General features: G+C 41.3%; 1 protein-coding gene and 1 non-coding gene across 2 annotated transcripts; both read left to right on the forward strand.

Annotated features, from left to right (window-relative positions):
* The first annotated feature begins 5,071 nt into the window (after positions 1 to 5,071).
* Positions 5,072 to 12,097, forward strand: CXCL9 (chemokine (C-X-C motif) ligand 9). The gene is made up of 4 exons (XM_010838148.1): positions 5,072 to 5,228; positions 6,588 to 6,714; positions 8,187 to 8,271; positions 9,707 to 12,097. The coding sequence occupies exons 1-4, from the start codon at positions 5,168 to 5,170 to the stop codon at positions 9,809 to 9,811; spliced, it is 378 nt and encodes a 125-aa protein (XP_010836450.1). The 5' UTR covers positions 5,072 to 5,167; the 3' UTR covers positions 9,812 to 12,097.
* TRNAE-UUC lies at positions 8,538 to 8,609 on the forward strand. Its single transcript has one exon. It is a non-coding gene; the product is annotated as a tRNA-Glu (tRNA).
* Positions 12,098 to 21,780: the final 9,683 nt, after the last annotated feature.

The following is a 21,780-nucleotide window of genomic DNA, read 5'->3' on the forward strand; positions in this document are numbered from 1 at the left end:
GAAGAAAAGCTACGACCAACCTAGACAGCATATTAGAAAGCAGAGACATTACTTTGCCAACAAAAGTCTGTACAGTCAAAAGGTTTTTCCACTAGCCATGTATGGATGTGAGAGTTGGACCATAAAGAAAGCTGAGTGCTGAAGAACTGATGCCTTTGAACTGTGGTGTTGGAGAAGACTCTTGAGAGTCCCTTGGACAGCAAGGAGATCAAGCCAGTCAACCCTAAAGGAAATCAGTTCTGAATATTCATTGGAAGGACTGACGCTGAAACTCCAATACTTTGGCCACCTGATGCAAAGAATTAACTCATTGGAAAAGACCCTGATGGTGGGAAAGATTGAAGGCAGGAGAAGGGATGACAGAGGATGAGATGGTTGGATGGCATCACCGACTTAATGGACATGAGTTTGAGCAAGCTCCACGAGTTGGTGATCGACAGGGGAGCCTGGCGTGCTGCAGTCCATGAGGTCGCAAAGAGTTGGACGTGACTGAACTGATTACAGAAACAACAGAAACTGCTCAGTCCAGCAAGGAGAATAAACAGACTACAAATAAAAGGAAGCATTTTTAAATCGTATAAACTACATAGATACTGGGAAATGTTTACGTAAAATGATACTGTTTAGTGACAAGAGTCAGATGTAGACATAGGTGTATGTGCATGTGTTTGTGAATGTTCTCATGTCACTTCCTTGGTAAAATCCTTCAACTTGTCCTCACCACAAGGATTTACAAGGGCCTTCATCCTCTAGATCCTGCTACATTTCTAGCCTCATTGCTCGCCACTCCCCTGTTATCACTCTACCCTTCAACCTTATCAAAGTTCTTGAAGTTTTTCCAGTTTCTAAAACTTAGCATACTTTTTCATGCCTCCCACCTTCTCTGAGTAACTAATTCCAACCAAAGCTCTCTTCCAGACCTAATTTAAACAACTGTGATTTGAAGCCATGAGCCAAAGTTGTGACCTTCTCTGCACTTCTAATAACTTGTGTACAACGCTTTATCGTACCACTTCTGCAGCAATTGCTAGTTTATATGTTGCTTTCTTTCACTAAACTGAGTTCTTTAAGGGCAGAGATTATTGTTCATATTTATGTCCTAGAATAATCATAAAAGCTTGATGAAATAAACGATGAACAGCAAATGAAGGGTTTCCAAGAACATGGACTGTTTTCCTCTTCTAAAGTTACTTAGATAAGCAATCTTAATGTCAATCACTTCAAAGAAATATGGTTATTTTAAACAAAAATATTTTCTTCCTTTTCAGGATAACTTTTTTTCAAGTCACACAGCAGCTTCAACCACTGTGGTTATGTTTCAGCAGACTATAAGCTGACTTGCCAAAAGTCATAGAGCAAAAATGTTATGTTATTGCCAGCATTCATCTGCAGCTGTCCTTTAAATGATGCACTTACATTCCATCTCAAGACAATTTATTCACATATTTAATCCAGTCCGTAAACTTTAGATAAAACATATAAACAGGAGGCCAGATGTTAAGATCATTAAAGGAAGAACGTGTTCCTTTCTGTTAACCTGAGAATGCAGACAGGACTTGAATCCCACCACAGCCCCCACCGACTATGATGTGCTTGCATGCATACTATAATATTTTAGAAGGAATGACTCCCTGCATAGGGAGGAAAGGAAAAATCAGAACGCTAAGTAGGGGCTGCAGAGACTTTCAAGAAATAAACTCTTTTCAAGTAAGCATCCTTTAATAGCTGCTGAGAGGAGGGGAAGTCCACACTGCGAGAAATTCAAAAAGGCCTGGGGAGTTTCACTATGAGAGAAACTTGCTTCTGCTTTCAAAGTAAAAGGGAAGACTCAGATTTTCACTCCGGCACGGTCACACTGGGCATATAATTAAACAGACCACAATGACCCCATAACCAAACAGGCGGAAGTGGGAGGCGGGCAAGCACATGTGAAGACAAAACGCTGCTCTGCTCGGGAGGCTGACACAGCGCTTGGTTCCCCCTGCACCCTCCTCCCCCCGGGGACAGGAACTGGAGGTTTTTTCCGACTCAAAAGAGGTTAAAACTCTATCCAAAGGGAAACTGGGAATTATCTATTGGTTTCGAAGGCTTTGAAAATCCTTGGCTCCCTTCCCAAGGCTGTGAGAACTGCCAGAAAGGTCCTCTTCTGGGTTTCTGTTTCTCCTAAATACCCCATCGAGCCATAAATGCCGCTTCGCTGGGGTTTTTCGGTCAGAAACATGTTTTCTTACAAAATTTTCGGGACAATTTCCCACAGGAGGCCTGGGAAACAAGGGAGGTACGGGCCTACTCTGAGGGCGGCGAGTCCAGCCCTCAGGCCAAACACGTTAAAGCCCCGGATAAAGTTTATCACCTCCGGATAAAAAAATACGACATGGCATCGAGTGACTCCTCACTGACCCCAACGCCCCCTCCTCTTGTTCAGAAGTCTTCTGTCCCAGTCACCAAGGCCCAAGGCCGAACGACCCTCCTAGGCTTTCGCCCCATGACCAGGCCCCTCCGAGGCCAACGTTCCCTGCGGCCTCAGCCGAAGCCACGCGCTGAAGCTGCAAACCCGACCCCACTCCCGGCGTCCGCCGGGGAAAAGCGGCCCCCTCGGGTTGAAAGAGGGGGACACAATCGGGGACAGGGCAGAGATCCGAGGCGCACGACCACTACCTTTCCTCTCGACGGGCACCTAGGCAGGGAGCAGCGGAGGTAGCAGAAACACCCAACACGGCCACGAGCGGCGCAAGATGCTTCCCCACAGAAGGTTCTGGAAGCTGAATGGCTGGGCATGCGCAGTGCGCTCACGCTTGTAGAGCCCGGCTGCACCTCGCAGGCAGGCGCAGTACGGAGCCAGGGCCGGAGCCTCAGTTCGCTCTCAGGTTCCTTCGCAGCTGCGCGCTGGTTAACTGAATGTCTACGGGCACTGTGCTTGACACCGCACTCAGGTGTGGGCCCTCGCAAGCCTTCCTTGTTCTAGTGGTGGTGCATGTTAAGTCGCTTCAGTGGTGTCTGACTCTGAGACACTATGGACTGGAGTCCAGGCTCATCTGTCCATTAGATTCTCCTGTCAAGAATACTGGAGTGGGCTGCTATGCCTTCCTCCAGGGGATCTTCCTGACCCAGGATTTGAACCTGCCTGTTTTAGTCTCCTGCATTGGCAAGCCGGTTCTTTACCACTAATGCCATGCGGGAAGAGAGATGTTAAGCATAAGATGGCTGATAACATATTAATAACATTGCCTTGCATGGCATTTGAATGAGAAGAGGCACGTAGTGCCATGAAATGGCATGGTGGGGGACCCGACCAAGTCTGGAGATCAGGGAAGTCTCCCCGGGGGAAATGCCAATCTGAGAATCTAAGGTGGGTAAGCAGTAGGGTAGGGAGGTAGATTAGGTACACATGCCAGGCAGGGAACAGCATGAGTAAAAGCCGTGTGATAGGAAAGGAGCATTGCCCCTCTGAGGAAATGAAGGAAGAAAAGGAGAGCTGATGGAGTAGAGAGTGATGCAAGCAGAGACTTGAAGGTGGGCATGGGCAGACCATTCTGGGCCTTGATCTTTATTCTAAGAAGTTTCCACATAACTTTCTTTGCTAGAAAAAAAATGGTCACTGTCTCTGTGATATTTTGCAGTTGAAATTCCTTGTTGCCATTCATTTCACCAGCCTGTGAGATCAGTAACAGTTTTCTCAGCTGAGGGAAGTGAAGCTCACAGACTTTGTCACATATACTCAAGTAGCAAAGCTGGGACCAGAACCCAGCTCCACCCTACCCATGTCACAGTTGTTACCAAAATTAAGCAAAACCAAATGAATAAGCTGTGTCAAAGTTCACGACAAGTTTTCTTCAAAAAGAATTCTTAACATTGTATTTAAGCATAATAATCCGTCTAGAAACCAGTTCCAACATGTGCATCATGTAACAGAAAATGCTGGTATCTGTTCCCCTCACACTCTGCAGCATGCATTCTCAATGTGGGGGAGGAAGGGTTGCCCTCAAGGGGACAATAATCGGTTCTTGGGGTGCTAAAAATTCCTAGATATTACAATAACTCGTGGCCTGATAAAGAATCTGCCTGAAATGCAGGAGACCCAGGTTTCGATTCCTGGATAAGGAAGAACCCCCCGAGAAGGGAATAGCTACCCACTCCAGTATTCTCACCTGGAGAATTCCATGGACAGAGGAGTCTGGCGGGCTACAGTCCATGGAGTCACAATGAGCCGGACAGGACTGAGCAACTAGCACTTTCACTTTCAATTAGTAATGTCGAGCTTTATACATGTGTTTATTGGCCATTTTTTATCTTCTTTAGAGAAATGTTTATTCAAGTCTGCACATTTTTCAGTCAGGCTATTTGGATTTTGTTGTAGAAGTTATTATATATATAAACTCCTTATCAGGTGTATGATTTGCAATTATTTGCTCCCATTCCATAGGTTGTTTTTTCACCCTGTTGATTATTTTCTTTGATACACAGAGGTTTTTAAGTTCAATGTAGTACCAATTGTCTGTTTTCAAATAATCCATTATTCTAATTAATCTAACCATTAAAAAATAATAATAATACCTAGCAGAAATCACATAAAAACAAAATGAACTTACCAAAGTAGACAATTACCTAGTCCCTGAGTTAAGATGCCTTTAATGTATTTTGATAGTTTAAGATTGTTGGGTAGGCATTATTAGAAAAAAAAAATATGGCCATATATTATACATAAAGATATTCTACAAATAGCAAGAAAATTTGAAGAGTGTTTTACTTATCTGGACTTTCATGTTTTCCATCTGGAAACATTTCCAACCCTTCTTGTATAATTTTATTATATTCATTATATAACTTGTCCCTCATCCAGGTGAGCCGCTGTGTGTGCTGAAGGCTGCTAATGCTGATGGTTTCACATCTCTTACTATAAACTACCCATTTATGTGAAATGGAAAGAAATAAAATATGCAGAAATTCCCTTGGATAGGAGAGTAGGGTTTCCCCTAGCACAATTAAGTTTGTGGCCAGTTTAGCTGGATCAGCTAAGACCACCAGCCAATCAGATTTTAGGAGGGAAATGGATTCCTAAATAAATATGATTTCAAAGAGCATGTTCTCTAAAGACTTTCTCGGGCTTAAAATCTAATAAAAGAGTGACTCACTAGAACAAACACAGGAGTGATTTCACCCTACCAATATGAAGAAAAGTGCTCCTCTCTTTTTGGGTATCATCTTCCTGACTCTGACTGGAGTTCAAGGTAAGGGATTATAAATTATATTAAGTTGGTAAAGTCAGAGATGTAAATTGCTATAAAAGCCTTTTGACTTGCATTGCTTTGCATGCATCAGAAAGTGATGTGAGTCACTTGTGGGCAGTTATCCAAAGTTCATATCTTGCATAGACCTGCCAGGTCAGATACAAATCTTCTCAGTCTACATGTGTGAATTCCTGGCATGCAGTAGGTGTTCAGTAAATGTTTGTTGAACTGTTTGGTAATGAGATGGGAGACTTTGTCTCCTCAATAATTTTTGCCACCCTGACAGTTTGTTGATAAGTATGTCTGTGATTAACCAATTAAGTATCTGATAATCAGAGAGGTTGTTCCTCAGGAACAACCTTTACTACCTTTGTTATTTGTGGCAAATTAATGAGCTTTTCTGCTTCTAATGTGGCTCAGAGGGTAAAGCGTCTGCCTGAAATGCAGGAGACCTGGGTTCGATCATTGGGTGGGGAAGATCCCCTGGAGAAGGAAATGGCAACCCACTCCAGTATTCTTGCCTGGAAAATCCCATGGACGGAGGAGCCTGGTAGGCTACAGTCCATGGGGTTGCAAAGAGTCGGACTTTACAACTCTTTTGCAACTTCACTCTTTCTTTCTTCCTTCCTTCCTTCCTTCCTTTCTTTCTAATGAGCTTTTCTAGACTTCAGTTCCCTCAGCTGTAAAATGGAGATTGTATAACTATGCTTTTTCTACCTACTACTAAATGAAAAAATTAAGGAATGAAAATAGTGTAAAGAGTTTTTGAAAGTTTAAAGCACTACTGAAAACCAAGGCAGTAGTGAAGATTAGGATTAGTAGTAATTAGTTACTATAAATAGACCTTTTTATTGAAACTAACACCAACTTCATTACACTAAGGTCAGATTAAAAATGGCTTTGGGAGGTGTTTGAGAAGCTATGATCTGCATAGCACACATGAATTAGGTATACATGTATCTGACCTATGATAGGCATTTATTGAATATTTTTAAAATCACTTTTCCTAAGGTTGTAAAATATGATATCAAGTGGAAGTGTTAGTCCCTCAGTCATGTCCAACTCTTTGAGACCCGATGGACTGTAGCCCGCCAGGCTCTTCTGTCCATGGGATTCTCCCAGTAAGAAGAACCCTTGGAGAAGGGAATGGCTACCCACTTCAGTATTCTTGCCTGGAGAATCCCATGGATATAACACCAAGGAGATAACACCTACTTCAAAATCTTGTGGTAATGATTGAAAGACACTCAGTAGATGATAGTAATAATCATTACTAAGTCAAATGTATCATTTTGGTGGATCACCAAAATGAAGACATATATTTCAATTGATGTTTTCTACCCTCTGTTTCTCCCTTAGGAGTCCCAGCAATAAGGAATGGACGCTGTTCCTGCATCAACACCAGCCAAGGGATGATCCATCCAAAATCCTTAAAGGACCTTAAACAATTTGCTCCAAGCCCTTCTTGTGAGAAAACTGAAATCATGTAAGTAAAAACTCATTCAACACATATCCAGCATTAAATTTAATGTGAGTACTACCCTGGGAATACTTGCCCATTCAGACACTTAAAATGCAGATGGTTGCCCCTCCGTAAATCTGGTATACTTCTTTCTTTTCTTCTTAAAAAAATAAGCAAAAAAAAAAAAAAAAAGCAATTTCTGGTAGAGATTAGGAACCAAGGATGATATATAACCAAAGTATTATGTGTTCATTGAAGAAAATGTTTAATGTAAATTACCCAAAAGAAGAAATTAAAAATTCTCTAAATTCTACCATCCAGTTATTCTCTTGGTATATATACACACTTTTGCTTTGTGTGTACATATATAGATACAAAACATATATGTACATATACGTATATTTATATACACAATATATGTACACAAAAACAAAATCCTATACCATATACATTTTTGTAAGCTGCTTTTTTCATTGGCTCTATATCATGAACTTTTCTTCATGTCATTAAGTCTTGTGTAATAACATCATTTTTGCTAATAATGTCATTTTTAATAACCAAATTTTATTCTATTATATGCACGTAGCATAATGTATATGACCAAACCTAAATGTAGGTCAATTTTTTTGCTATTAAAAATAGTTACTGTATCAATATTATTTAATTCTCTCCTATATTAATATTTTTCTAGAGATTAGAATTGGTAGGTTAAAGATGTGTGTGTTATTCACTCAGTCGTGTCTGAGTCTTTGTGACCCCATGGACAGTACCCCACTAGGCTCCTCTGCCCATGAAATTCTCCAGGCAAGAATACTGGAGAACTAGGGATCTTCCTGACTTGGGCTGCCACATTGCAGGAGAATTCTTTACCATCTGAGATACAGGGAGCCTAGAATTCCAGGCTAGGTTAAAGATATGCATATTTTAAATTTTTTTGAAGCCTAAATCAAGGATGATGTATAGAATGACTCCTTTTATTCTTAGATTAGTCAGAAATTAAAGAAAAAAGTCATTAAATTATTCCTGGGGAGTCTGATGTAATTTTAAAAATTCAACCAGTCCATTAATCTTGTCTTAGGAAAACATTTTATTATGTTTTAAGTTGTTTTACTAGAAAATTTAGTAAAATTCATGCTCATTTTCCTTGTTTGGGAGGAAAGTAGATATATTCACAACTTTTCTATTTTATGTTTTCATTTAAACATAAATAGCTTTTTCCAACATAACAGAACCAATATTATCTTTAGATATAAGTTCTCTCATTGCATACATCTGTTGGATTTTTTAAATTTAGGGTTATGTGCTATCCTAGAAATGTATCTAAGTCCCCCCAGTCACTTAAAAAAATGAAAAGGCAGGAAAAAGACCGAAGTCCCAGATGCTACAAATATATTTTAATTGGGGGATTGAATTCTGTGGATAAGAGAAAGCATTTGAATCATTAAAAGTAAAAAAAACAAAAAACAAAAAAAAACTTGTTGCTGTTTCTTTGGTAGTGCTACAATGAAGAATGGGAATGAAGCCTGCCTAAACCCAGATTTACCAGAAGTAAAAGAACTGATTAAAGAGTGGGAGAAACAGGTGGGTGAAAAAGAAACAAAATTTTCTTTCTTTTAGAAATTAACTTTGGAAGTCAAAGAATTATGGAGTGCCTTTAAGGTTACATTTTTCATTCATGTTATTGTGCTACCATTTTTTTCCCCTACAATGTGGAATTGTATTCCTGCTTATGGTATCACTTGTCTGTCTCTTCCACTAGAATGTGTGTTCCATGTGGGTAGGGAGCTTGTCTTTCTTATCCAATATAGTACATACATATTGAATGGTAGATCGTGAGGATAGGGAATTCCCTGGTGGTCCAGTGGTTAGGACTCAACACTTTCACTGCCAGGGCCCAGGTTCAATCCCTGGTCAGGGAACTATCTCATAGCATAGCCAAGAAACAAACAAAAAAAAAAGGTAATGAGATAAAGTCCCTTCCTGCTGTAGCAGATTCTCTGACAATTAATTATAGTACAATGTGGAAAATATAAAATAAAGGTATGTACAAGAATCTTGAAGATAATAGAGAAAAGAGTAATTAACTTTGCCAAAGGAGTGGGGACAAGGAAAAGGTGTTAAGGAAGACTTTTCATATCAGGTGATTTGATTTGGATCTTGAAGGATAAGTAGTTCACTGGGAGGGTAAGGACAGCATGTAAAAAAAAGACTAGAATCATAAGAGAGCTCACTGTGCTCAGGGAACCTTAATTAATATGGCTTGAGTTTGTGTGGAGGGAGTGAAGGGACTGAGGTAGAAAAGTAGACCAGGACAAAGCCAGAGGAATCCTGTTTGAAATGTTGAGGGCTTAAGTTCGAAGAGGGCCACAGCATATGTAGATAGGAACTTGTTTCTGGACTCTGACAGAGGAGCAGTTCTGGCACGTACCAGCTGTGCAACTTTGGCCAAGTCACCCACTCCAAGCCTCCATCTCCTTGTCTGTAAAAATTGGATGATAATCCAACCTCTCAGAAAACAATAGTCATTCAGTCGTGTCTGACTCTTTGCAACCCCATGGACTGTAGCCCGCCAGGCGCCTCTGTCCATGGAATTTTTCAGGCAAGAATACTGGAGTGGGTTGCCACTTCCTACTCCAGGGGATCTTCCCAACCCAGAGACTGAACCCAGGTCTCTTGCATCTCCTGCATTGGCAGGCAGATTCTTTACCACTGTGCCACCTGGGAAGCCCCACAGTTGGTAGAGGTTGGTCATAAGCAAGGTTGGAGTGGGGGTAGCCAAGAAAATGGGCAAAAGAAAACCAGTTAGAAGGCTATTGCTTCTTCATCGAAATAACTGAAATAGAATCAAAAGGAACCTCTCTGAGAGTGATGCAACTTTAAACTGGTTATGAGGATGAATAAAGACCACAGTCTGGAGAGTCCAAATATAATATAAGGAAGGAAAAATGGTAAGATAGAGAAACACTAACCCCCCGGTTTGTTTGTTTGTTTGTTTGTTTTTGCTGTCTCCTCATAGGTCAACCAAAAGAAAAAGCAAAGGAAAGGGAAAAAATATAAAAAAACCAAGAAAGTTCCAAAAGTTAAAAGATCTCAACGTCCTTCTCAAAAGAAGACTACATGAGCTCCCACTTCACCAACCACTATCTTGTGTTAAAACAGGTTCTTTTTAACTAACTGAAATAATTCCTGAAAGGGATGGCATCTTAATACAAAAGCTTGTTGATCTGACTAGAAAATTTAAAACATTATTGTGTAATTGTAATTAAATCTAGAAAATCGCTTTTCAAAATCCAAATGTGAACAGTTGTTAGAGGCTATAGTTTGTCTTTGTTCTTCCACCTCCGACCTCTGAATTTCCTCATACTTAAGCCCACAGTCTTAGCAACACCCACATCTGGACAAATGTCCTCACAGCTACGGCCCACACACAGCAGCTGCCCGGGAGAGCAGCTGCAGGCTTCCCAGGCCCCCGGGAGAATATCCTGAGGCCCAGGTCAGCAGGCCCCCAGCCTGGCAGCGTGCTGGCAAGCAAAGCAGTTTGGAGTCGAGCTGGGCCTTGCCAAGCTGCTGTATTTGCATCAGCCTGTGGGCCTCATATACAGTGTATCTGAGAGATTCATGCCGGTTATTTCTCTTGGGGGTGGGGGTGCGTCACCACTGAAGACCCCTAGCACTTGGCTTTCAGAACCTTCCATCTGGTGTTGAGGCCGTGTGACTCCATCTCGCCTGCCCACGCTGACCGCTTCATTCCTTCCTGTTCCCTTTGCTTCAGTCAAGCCAGCTCCTCACCATCCTCCCACGGTTCAGTGTCACCCCCTCTACCACACAGGTCACATCCTGCCTCACCTGGGTCTACAGCTTTCTCACTCTTCCCCCAACAGCCCATGGAAATATCTCCTTCCCCTCACCCATACTCACTTGATCCAGTCTTCAAGGGTCATTTTCATCCTGCCTCGGCAACAGAATCTTTCCACTTGGATTTTTTTAAGACTCCTATTTCACTGGTGTTCAACACCATACAGGTGAGCACTTCATTGCTTTCTAACTATTTTTTCACTTGTTCATTTTAATTCTCCAACAAGATTGTCAGCTCCTTGAGGGCAGGGGGCACAGTTTATTTCCCTGAATCTGCCACCATGCCTAATATACTGTGGAACTAGGTTTTGAATCATTTCCTAATTGCAGTTGTTACAGGTAGGAGGACAATAGACCTCCTCAAAGCAGGAGGAGTTAATTGGCTACTCCATGTAGTCTAACCGTGGTAACATCTTTTATTCATTATCTTCAGGCCGTTATCACTTCAAGGACTGAGGGTGATGCAACATCCTTGTTTTTTTTCTTTTTTCTTTTTTGAGTGTGTGTTATACAGCTTTAATCTTGGTCACTGCAGCTTCTCAGCACAGTAAGAAATATTGCACATGATCAACATGTTTTGTTCTGGGGATGCATCCTTGTTTTATTGTGACAGGATGTTAACTTGGCCTCTCCATCGGATAAGAAGGAAACATTTAAATCATTTGTGGATATTCTAAACTGTTTTTAATTAAATATACAGGATACCTGGAATCATAGAATCTTAACAATGGAAAGGCACTTTGGAGACCAACCAGTGTCTAACCTTTTCCCACAGAATATAAAAATTCCTTCAGTACCGTTCTTAACAAGCCTCAGTTTTCCAAGATCTGACAAGAAAGTCACCAAGATCCTTCTGAAAACCCATTTTAGATAAATGTGAATTTCACTGTCAGTTTAACTTGTTTCCAAGTTTGTGAATATTGTGATTATCAATCACCACACCAGCTCTCATGAAGAGTGTATTAAGTCACCAAGTGCTAGAGGGAGCAGTGAATCCTGTTAGTGGAGGCATGGATAGTGCCCAGTGAGCCTCTGCAGGGCTTGGAAACCCTCTTAAAGAGGACGTTTCAAGCACTGCATAAGAGAGGATGTCAGGCCAGAATTTAACCCCTGTCTAGTTTCTCAAATGTTGTCACTCCTTACATTGCAGATGATTTTAAGTGCTGCCCAGTGGCGATCCCAAACAGCGTCTTAACTAGTCGTAAGACTCTTAGCTCCTTTCATGTAACTCCCCCGAAAAATCTAAATGTTCCATAATCTAAGTGTTTGACCCAGTTCCCTTGCATCTTACTGCTAAAGTGGTCAGTGTATCACTAATACCCAAAGACTACATGTTTTGACTAAGTTAGCTATGACATATATATTATCATTTATATATATACATATATGCTCTAAGCAAATATTAATTCAAAGCAGTATTGACATCTATACTCTGTACTTTGAAATATTTTCTTTGTTAAGACAATGCTATCAGCAGCTATACTCCATAAGAATTAATTTTTAAAAATTTTTAAAAAGACAATGCTATCAATAAATGGACCATTGATGAGAAAAAAGTCTTGATTTTTTTTTAATGTCATGAATATGTGCCTCAACTATTACATGTTTAACAGTAATTCTCATGTATCCTTATTCATTTGCTTTCATCTCAAACAAGGTGTAATTGAGATAAATACATGGAAGCTCTTTAAAGGGCTCTTTGGAGACTAAAAATAACTTCACAGAAAATTTGACAACATACCTTATAACAACACTGACTTACAAGAGTTATATGCAATGCAATTTATTTCCTAATCCTCAAGGGCAATACCATTCCAATAAGACATATATCCAAGGGACCATAAATGTCCCAACTCTTTTCCATACCCTAAAACTATATATGTTTAAATTTTATAAAGCCTCAAGAAGTTACAGAGACCCAGATATAGGATAAGTTATTCTAGAGTTCAGGAAACTTGGGCAGTGTGGAGTCTTTAGAAGTTGGGAGTGGATAGAGACTATCAGCTTTGTATATTTGAGGTCCACTTGATAGACCAAACAGGTATGATATTTGGGCAGCTAACAGCTGCTGATGGTGATATGACAAAGCCCTCAAAGGCTACTGTGAAAAGAGATAAGATTGTGGCTTCTGAGCTATCTGGGTTAAGATCAGAAGCCCACCATTTATTAAATGTATGACCATGGTTCAAGTGCACTTTTGACCTCCCTGTACACCAGGTTCCTCCTCCAGGAGTGTTTGAGAAACAGACCCAGCATAGATCTTGATGCATAGAAAGTCCCCACTGCCAGCCCCAACCTCCCCCCACCATTTACCTCTGCTCACTTTCTTCACAACAGAATGTGTTTCACATCTCATGCATGCAGAGAGATGTTTCCAGGACTGAAGAAACAGGTTGGAGAAATGAAACCAAAAGTCCAACTAACCAGTTTTCTTTATCTGTATTTTAATTCCATAGTCTGGGCCATCATTGTCTCCTTCATAGGCCACCTCAGTAGCATCCTCTTTTCTCTTCTGCTTCTTTTTCTCAACTTTTCTCTTGATTCTTTACCATTCATGACAGCCAGAATGATCCTTTCAAAGCATAAGTCACAGAAGACCACCACCTTACTTAATACCCTGTCATTTCCCTTACTACCTACCCTTAGTGAAATGACATCCTCTCCCCAGGCTCTCTGTTGCAATGCTTTCTAAAGTGGGATGTGTGCATCCTATGGGGTAGATGTAATGAGAGTGTTTATAACATATTTCATCTGAAAAATAAGAAAGAACTGAAGGTGTACTATAAACCCGAAGTCAGCGATTGATACAGTCAGCTTCACCCAATGCGTTTGTCAGGTCACCCTGTGTCACATCCCAATTTCCTGTGGAAAAAATGAGACTTCCTCACCGGGGAGGGACGGACATGTGCCCTCTTTCAGTCAGTCACTTTCTGCAACAGTTGGTCACCACTTATGTGGGGACAGTCCTCTACGTTGTTATTGTTTGGTTGCTCAGTCATATCTGACTGGCGACCCCATGTACTGTAGCCTAACAGGTTCCTCTATCCTTGGGATTTCCGGGACATGAATACTGGAGTTGGTTTCCATTTTCTCCTCCAGGGGATAATATGGTCAATTTGTTTTTTGGGCTTTTTTTGCTGGTATAGAGAGGATGAAATTAGGTGAGAGGGAAAACAAGCAAGCTTCCTTGCTGCTGCTGCTGCTAAGTCACTTCAGTCGTGTCCAACTCTGTGCAACCCCATAGATGGCAGGCCACCAGGCTCCACTGTCCCTGGGGAATCCCAGGCAAGAACACTGGAGTGGGTTGCCATTTCCTTCTCCAATGCATGAAAGTGAAGTCACTCAGTCGTGTCTGACTCTTCGTGACCCCATGGACTGCAGCCCACCCGGCTCCTCCATCCCTGTCCATGGGATTTTCCAGGCGAGTACTGGAGTGGGTTGCCATTGCCTTTTCTGGCAAGCTTCCTTACAAGGAGTTAATGAGCTCCTAGGCAGTTACCCGGCTAAAAGATCACCTGAGGCATTTTGCACCAAGTTTCCAGGCTGGGGTTTGACCCTGTATTTTAGGGAGGTAAGTGAATCACAAATGTGTAATCAAGTCAAGATCTGTGAATGAGATTGTGAACTGAGACAAACTGGTAAAGGATTAGAGGGAAAGGTGTCAGATAATACTATACAAAATTTGTAATACTATAAAATTTGCTATATAATTTAAAAAATCTCATCCTTTAAATATGCTATTTCACTTTACTGCTTCAAGCAGACTGTTTTCATAAGGAATTTGTTTTACAAAAAAAAAAAAGCAACAACAAAAAGGAAAATTTGCTGGTACTTCTATCTCCAGGGAATGAGGCCTTCTGTGTAGCGTGTGGGACCAAGTAGGCCCAACCACCTACCATCAGCTTCCCTTCACTGTCTGAGTAGACAACCTGAACTTCCTCCAGAAAAGGGAACTAGTATCACAATCTATTCATGTGAGAGGAGAAATGTCAAGGGAAATCATTAACAGGAAAAAACATGTTACTTAAAAAGAGAGATGCCAGCAATCACTTCTACCATATTAAAACCGTCAGAACATATCTCAAAGCAGATGTCTCTGGTATGGGGCTTTTGATTAGGACAAGACTAGCTAGGGGTTTTTATGGAATGGAAGTTAAAGTGAAAGTCAGCTAAATTTCCCCCAAATAATAAGGAAACAGAAATTAACCTCTGACAGGCAGGGAGGGTGTTGGGAATCCTAGAACAGCAAAAAGAGAGGCCAAAGGAGATGGGAGTCAAAGCCTGCTGTAAAAATAACAGCAGGGGGAATTCCTTGGCAGTCCAGTGGTTAAGATTTTGCTTTCCAATGCAGGGGGTGCGGATTCAATCCTTGGTTAGGGAGCCACGATCCCACATACCTTGCAGCCAAAAAAAACAAACAAACAAACAAACAAACATAAAGCAGAAGCAATATTGTAACAAATTCAATAAAGACTTTTAGGAAATCAGATCAGATCAGATCAGTCACTCAGTCGTGTCCGACTCTATGCGACCCCATGAATCGCAGCACACCAGGCCTCCCTGTCCATCACCAACTCCCGGAGTTCACTGAGACTCACATCCATGGAGTCAGTGATGCCATCCAGCCATCTCATCCTCTGTCGTCCCCTTCTCCTCCTGCCCCCAATCCCTCCCAGCATCAGAGTCTTTTCCAATGAGTCAACTCTTCTCATGAGGTGGCCAAAGTATTGGAGTTTCAGCTTTAGCATCATTCCTTCCAAAGAAATCCCAGGGCTGATCTCCTTCAGAATGGACTGGTTGGATCTCCTTGCAGTCCAAGGGACTCTCAAGAGTCTTCTCCAACACCACAGTTCAAAAGCATCAGTTCTTCGGCACTCAGCCTTGTTCACAGTCCAACTCTCACATCCATACATGACCACAGGAAAAACCATAGCCTTGACTAGACGAACCTTTGTTGGCAAAGTAATGTCTCTGCTTTTGAATATGCTATCTAGGTTGGTCATAACTTTCCTTCCAAGGAGTAAGCGTCTTTTAATTTCATGGCTGCAGTCACCATGGTCCACGTCAAAAAAAAAAATCTAAAAAAAAAAAAAAAAAGACAGCAGGTTGCAATAATAAAGGTATGGAGTATCAGTGAGAAATCTCCTATAGTGGGATAGTCAGCTTTAAACCACTAGTGTGTAACATTTAGTTTTAAATGCCAGCCTGCCAGGGACTCTAAAAATATTAAGAAAGATTTTAAACTTCATAATTGAGGGAACCAGGGCTTAGGTCACTTTATTTGGATATTGAAGGTAACTCCAGAAAAACAGATCTTTGGGGCCACTTGGGTTATATGGCAGCCTTGGAGATGTGCTGCTTGGGTTACCCTTCAACAGAGAACTTGTAGGACTTCCCTGGTGGCCCAAGGGTTAAGACTCCATGCTTCCAATGCAGGGGGCACAGGTTTGATCCCTGATTGGGGAACTACAATCCCACATGCTAAGCAGTACAGCCAAGGAAAAGAACCAACAACAATGAAGAACTTGCTATTTAGCCCCAGTAAGGGTGGTTAACTGACCACCTCCAGCTGCAGAACCGTGGACTTACCCCAGATTTTGAGCTGAGGCCATGCTCTCACTGGGTACCCTCCAGCCGATGACTGAGTATAGAAGAAATACTAGAACCCTATTATTTCCACCAGATGGGCAGCTTTCATCAGGAGCTCCCCACTGGATTGACTAAAACTTTGGCAGGTCTGCATCCCAGTCTGAGACAGTCTCTGCCCAATTCTGCTTCCTCCCACTTTTATTCTTACAAAGGTCACCAACAATACACCTCTTGCATATCTGATTCTGTCTCAGTGCCTGCCAGAGAACCCAAATGATGCAAGTTACATACACTTTTTTAAATTTGAATCAATAAGTATTAGCTGCTATTATCTTTATGAATATCTCCTATATCCCCCAACACAGACTTTTGACACTGAGAGAAAACTTTCAGATGGAAGAACAACCAAGAGCCTCAAAATCAAGAGACTAGAAGAAATTTCTGGTCCTGCCACTCATGGACCGTGGAGCTAAGTCTCATGGCTGCTTCTTTAACTGCCAAAGCACAAGAGATTATAATCTCTAAGATTTCTCTAAGGGCTCCCCAAACACCAGGACTTCCCTGGTGGCTCAGACAGTAAAGAATCTGCCTAAAGTGCAGGAGAGCCAGGTTCGAGTTCTGGGTCAGGAAGATCCCCTGAAGAAGGAAATGGCAACCCACTCCATAGTCTTGCCTGGAGAATTCCATGGACAAAGGAACCTGGAAAGCTACAGTCCATACGGTCCATGGGGTCCCAAAGAGTCAGACATGACTGAGTGACTAACACACACCAAACATTATCCCTTTTTAGCTTTCTGCCTGGTACACCACAGTTTTTGCTTAATGGACACCTTAAACTGGTCACCTTTTACATTGATGCCCCCTGTACTGCTTTAAAAAATTTAGTTGTATTTTAAGATAAACTGCGAAAATAGTTTAGGACTGCTGAAATATGAGAAGCCCATTTCTCTAATCTTAGATAATTTTGATAACATGAGCTGGAAATTGGAAGACTTCAAAAAGTTTCATTCTTTCTTCTCCAGCAAGTCTGATGCCAAGTAATGTCCAGGTAGTTCTCACATTACTCCATCTTTCAACTTTAAAGTGGAATTTTCCAATTGTCTGGTTATCCCTGTGGGTCCCCCAGGTTGGGGACAGACAAAAGAGGGACTGAGTCTATGAGGATATAATCAGGAGAACATTCCAGGGGAGTAGTGAAAAGTGTTCTCATCAATTTCATTTATTTCCACCCCAAAAAATAGAATCCTTGATGTTGTGGATGCTCAAGGACATCTCTCCACAACGGTTATATCATTTGGGTCATAGAGGAACATTTTTCTCCCTAAAAATTTATGGAAAGTTTTTAAAAAGCAAGCAAGCGTAATTTATAAGCAAAGAAAGAAATAGGGAATTTATATCTATCACATGTTTTCTCTCCTTACTATAACTCATCTTCTGAAAAAGGACCCCAAAATCTTATACCTTGCTTAAGCACTTTAAAAATACTATCCACAGCCTACCCTATTTCCCATAAAATGAAAAAATTATGTAGTGGTAATAGGAGATTTGGAGACCCAAAAGGAAAAATTTCCTAATGGAGTCCAATAACTGTGAAAATCTGGATCATCCAAATTCAGTCAGATAAACAGTCTTACACAGACTAAATTAATCCAGCAGTAACAGTAGATTTTTACAGAATTAGGCAGTGAATAACATCAGGTTTAGCTGGCACACTCAAGAAATCTGGCAAAAGCATAAAAACAAATCTTTGTTTCAGTTACCCATAATGAGATTAGTTTATTTGTTATTTATTTGCTATTTTTAATATTACATTTTTATACATTTATTTTTGACCATGTGGCATGTAAGATCTTAGCTCACTGACCAATAATGGAACTTGGGTCCCCTTCAGTGGAAGTGCAGAATCTTAACCACTGGACCGCATTAGAAGATGATACAATATGCAGTGGTCTATCTACAAAGGAACTGGTTACTCTCTTCTCTATATGCAAAATCCTTCACTCCAAGAAAGCTGAAATGTTACCTTGCTTTGAGGTTTTAGGTTTAACCACATAGAACATAAAAACCATTAGCTGGTTTCTGAGAAATACTTTGACTTTCTGAACTTGGCTACTGTGGTTTAAGACAAAAAAATTCAAGAAAGATGGTGGAACTAGTCCATGTTGAGCCTGGGATTGATAGATACGCCTGAAGGCCAACCCAACAAAGAGGAGAGGATAGATGGGATTGTGGATAAAACTCACAATAAAGCTGGAAAGAATTTGAGCAAACTCTGGGAGACAGTGGGAAACAGAAGCGCCTGGCATGCTGCAGTCCATGGGGTCACAAAAAGTCAAACACGACCTAGCGACTGAACAACAGCAACAACAAATCTGGAAAGAGAGGAGGGAAAAGGAAAATCAATAAAAAATTAAAAGAACTGATGAAAATATGAAAAATAAAATTTCTTCCAATACCAGTTTCCTATTGTGTATAAAGTGAAAGTGAAATTGCCCAGTTGTGTCCGACTCTTTGCGACCCCATGGACTGTAAGCTACCAGGTTCCTCCATCCATAGGATTCTCCAGGCAAGAGTACTGGAGTGGGTTGCCAGTATGTATTTAGTCAAATAGTATAATTTTCTTGTTAAAAAGAAATGCAAGAGCTCCCTCCAGTGGCCAATCTAACAATTAAAAATATTTTAATTAGAAATAGACTATCAGGCACCTACCTGGCTTTTCTGAACATAGTCACCATCACTGGTTTCTAATGAAACAATAAGTAGAATTATGCATGTTAGTCACTCACTGATTTTGAGGAAAACTTTGCTCAGTTCTTACGTTAATAAATCACACAAACGAAGAACTGGAAGACTGCTGCTAAGTCACTTCAGTCGTGTCCGACTCTATGCGACCCCATAGACGGCAGCCCACCAGGCTTCCCCGTCCCTGGGATTCTCCAAGCAAGAACACTGGAGTGGGTCGCCATTTCCTTCTCCAATGCATGAAAGTGAAAAGTGAAAGTGAAGTCGCTCAGTCATGTCCGACTCTGGCGACCCCATGGACTGTAGCCTACCAGGCTCCTCCGTCCATGGGATTTTCCAGGCAAGAGTACTGGAGTGGGGTGCCATTGCACTGGAAGACTAGAAATGATTTGTTCATTCCTTCAACAAATATTAGCTGATTACCTACTATGGCCCATGCATGGCTCCGAGTGTGGAGGACAGAGCAGTGAACAAGATAGGGTCCTTATTAAACTCATCTATGCAGAAAGCCAAAAAAAAAACCAAACAATTAAGCTAGCGAATACATATTATGCCAGAGGCTTTTAAGGGTAAAACAGGAAAATAAAGCAGGAGAAAGGAGTGTGGGGAGGGGAGGCAGGATGGGAGGTCAGGGAAAGCCTCCCTAAAAAGATGTCACTTGAGCAGAGAACTGAGGAAAATAAGGGAGCCAGACGTGTGGTGCTTACGAGAGGGCAAACAGGAAACGTGAAGCCCTGAGGCTGGACACCATGAAGGCAGCTACAAGGCCAGGGCAGAGTAGACAAAGAGGAGCATGATGTGGAGGGGAGCCCAGAAAGGTAAGGTGGGGTCAGGTTATACACCATCTTCTGTGTTCTTGAAGGACTTGCTTTAGCTTTAAATCTGAGAGAGAAGGGGAGCTAGAAGAGTAACTGAATCTATTTAAGGATCCCTCTGGTCACCAACACAAGATACATGATACCAATACCAATACATGATAGTGAGGCAAGGGAAGAAGCAGAGAGACCATGTAAAGGACAATTAATTACCAAATATGTTTCCAGAAGGAGGGCGAGACCAACTGTACACCCAGTGCTGCGGGTAAGACATTGGACGAAAACTGACCTTTGGACTTGGCAACATGAAAGTGATCAGTGACCTTAATAAAAACAGTTTTGGTGGAATGGTGGAAACAAAAGACTAACTGGTATTTAAGTTAAATACAAACCTGTCATGGTCTAGCATTCCACTCTTAGGCACTCACCAAGAGAAAAGAAAACACATATCTATATAAAGAGCTGAACACAAATATTGATAACGCCAAACTGGACACAACCCAAATATTCAATAAACAAATTACAGATAAACAAATTACAGTATATCCATACCATGGAAGGCTACCTAAAAATAAAAGGGGTAAACTATTCATATACACAACATGGACACATTTTTAAATACTTAAAAGTGAAAGAAGTCTGACACAAAAGAACAGATACTGTATGATTCCGTTTGTATAAAATTTCTGCAAGTGCAAACTTATTTATGGTGACAGAAAGCGGATGAGTGCTTGTCTGGGATGGTGCAGCAAAAGAAAACTTGGATAATGAATATCCTCATTATCCTGATTGTAATGATGGGTTCATGGGTGTAAACATATATCAAAACTTACCACATTGTATACTTTGTAGCCTGTTTCTTATACAATGAGGCTGTAACTAAAGGAAGGTCATGTTTATTTTGATGACTGAAGAAAGGCTTCATGAGGATGGACGACGTATTTGAGAGAAGTCTTGAAGGATGCATAGAGTTTTGATTTGAAAGGATACAGGACTTCCCAGGTGGCAGTAGTGGTAAAGAATCCACCTGCCAATGCAAGGGGCACAGGTTCAATCCCTGGTCTGGGAAGATTCCACATGCCGTGGAGAAACTAAGCGTGCATGCCACATCTATTGAGTCTGTGCTCTCGAGCCCAGTAGCTGCAACAACTGAAGTCCGCATGTCCTAGAGTCTGTGATCCTCAACAAGAGAAGCCACCTCATTGAGAAGCCCATGCACTGCAACAATGAGCAGCCCCTGCTCTCGGCAACTAGAGAAAACCTGAGCAAAGCAATCAAGACAAACTGTGTGACAGATTTTTTAAAAAAGCATTATACTGTTTGGAACTTTCCTAAGTAGGACTAATTCAGCTGGGAGGTGACCATTTTGCCCTCTCCCACCTCCCTCCTTCCTATTAATGTCCTTGTAATAGAGATTTAATGGCTCAAGAATGGTGCTCAAACTGCTGTCTGGACTATCGCCAAAAAGGCACCCCAAAAAGAGATATAAGTCAAAAGTGTGTTTCTTTTGGAAAAAAATTTAAAATAGCCCTCTAGTCTAGTCCCTCTAGTCCCAAATCAGGAAACGAGTACATCAAGGCTATATATTGTCACCCTGCTTATTTAACTTATATGCAGAGTACATCATGAGAAATGCTGGGCTGGAAGAAGCACAAGCTGGAATCAAGAATGCCAGGAGAAATATCAATAACCTCAGATATGCAGATAATACCACCCTTATGGCAGAAAGTAAAGAGGAATTGAAGAGCCTCTTGATGAAAGTGAAAGGAGAGTGAAAAGTTGGCTTAAAACTCAACATTCAGAAAACTAAGATCATGGCATCTGGTCCCATCACTTCATGGCAAATAGATGGGGAAACAGTGGAAACAGTGAGAGACTTTGTTTTAGGGGGCTCCAAAATCACTGAAGATGGTGATTGCAGCCATGAAATTAAAAGACGCTTGCTCCTTGGAAGGAAAGTTATGACCAACCTAGACAGCATATTACAAAGCAGAGACATTACTTTGCCAACAAAGGTCCATCTAGTCAAAGCTATGGTTTTTCCAGTAGTCATGTATGGGTGTGAGAGTTGGACCATAAAGAAAGCTGA

The sequence above is a fragment of the Bison bison genome, unplaced genomic scaffold, assembly GCF_000754665.1.
Source record: "Bison bison bison isolate TAMUID 2011002044 unplaced genomic scaffold, Bison_UMD1.0 scf7180017864092, whole genome shotgun sequence".
In the NCBI taxonomy this organism is placed as follows: Eukaryota; Metazoa; Chordata; class Mammalia; order Artiodactyla; family Bovidae; genus Bison; species Bison bison.

What these genes read in the sequence shown, in the direction of transcription:
- CXCL9 (XM_010838148.1), top strand. Translation starts at nt 5,168, where the DNA reads ATGAAGAAAAGTGCTCCTCTCTTTTTGGGTATCATCTTCCTGACTCTG. An exon ending in TGTGAGAAAACTGAAATCAT is followed by an intron (nt 6,715 to 8,186) that starts GTAAGTAAAAAC and finishes TTTCTTTGGTAG; the next exon opens with TGCTACAATGAAGAATGGGA. An exon ending in TTAAAGAGTGGGAGAAACAG is followed by an intron (nt 8,272 to 9,706) that starts GTGGGTGAAAAA and finishes GTCTCCTCATAG; the next exon opens with GTCAACCAAAAGAAAAAGCA.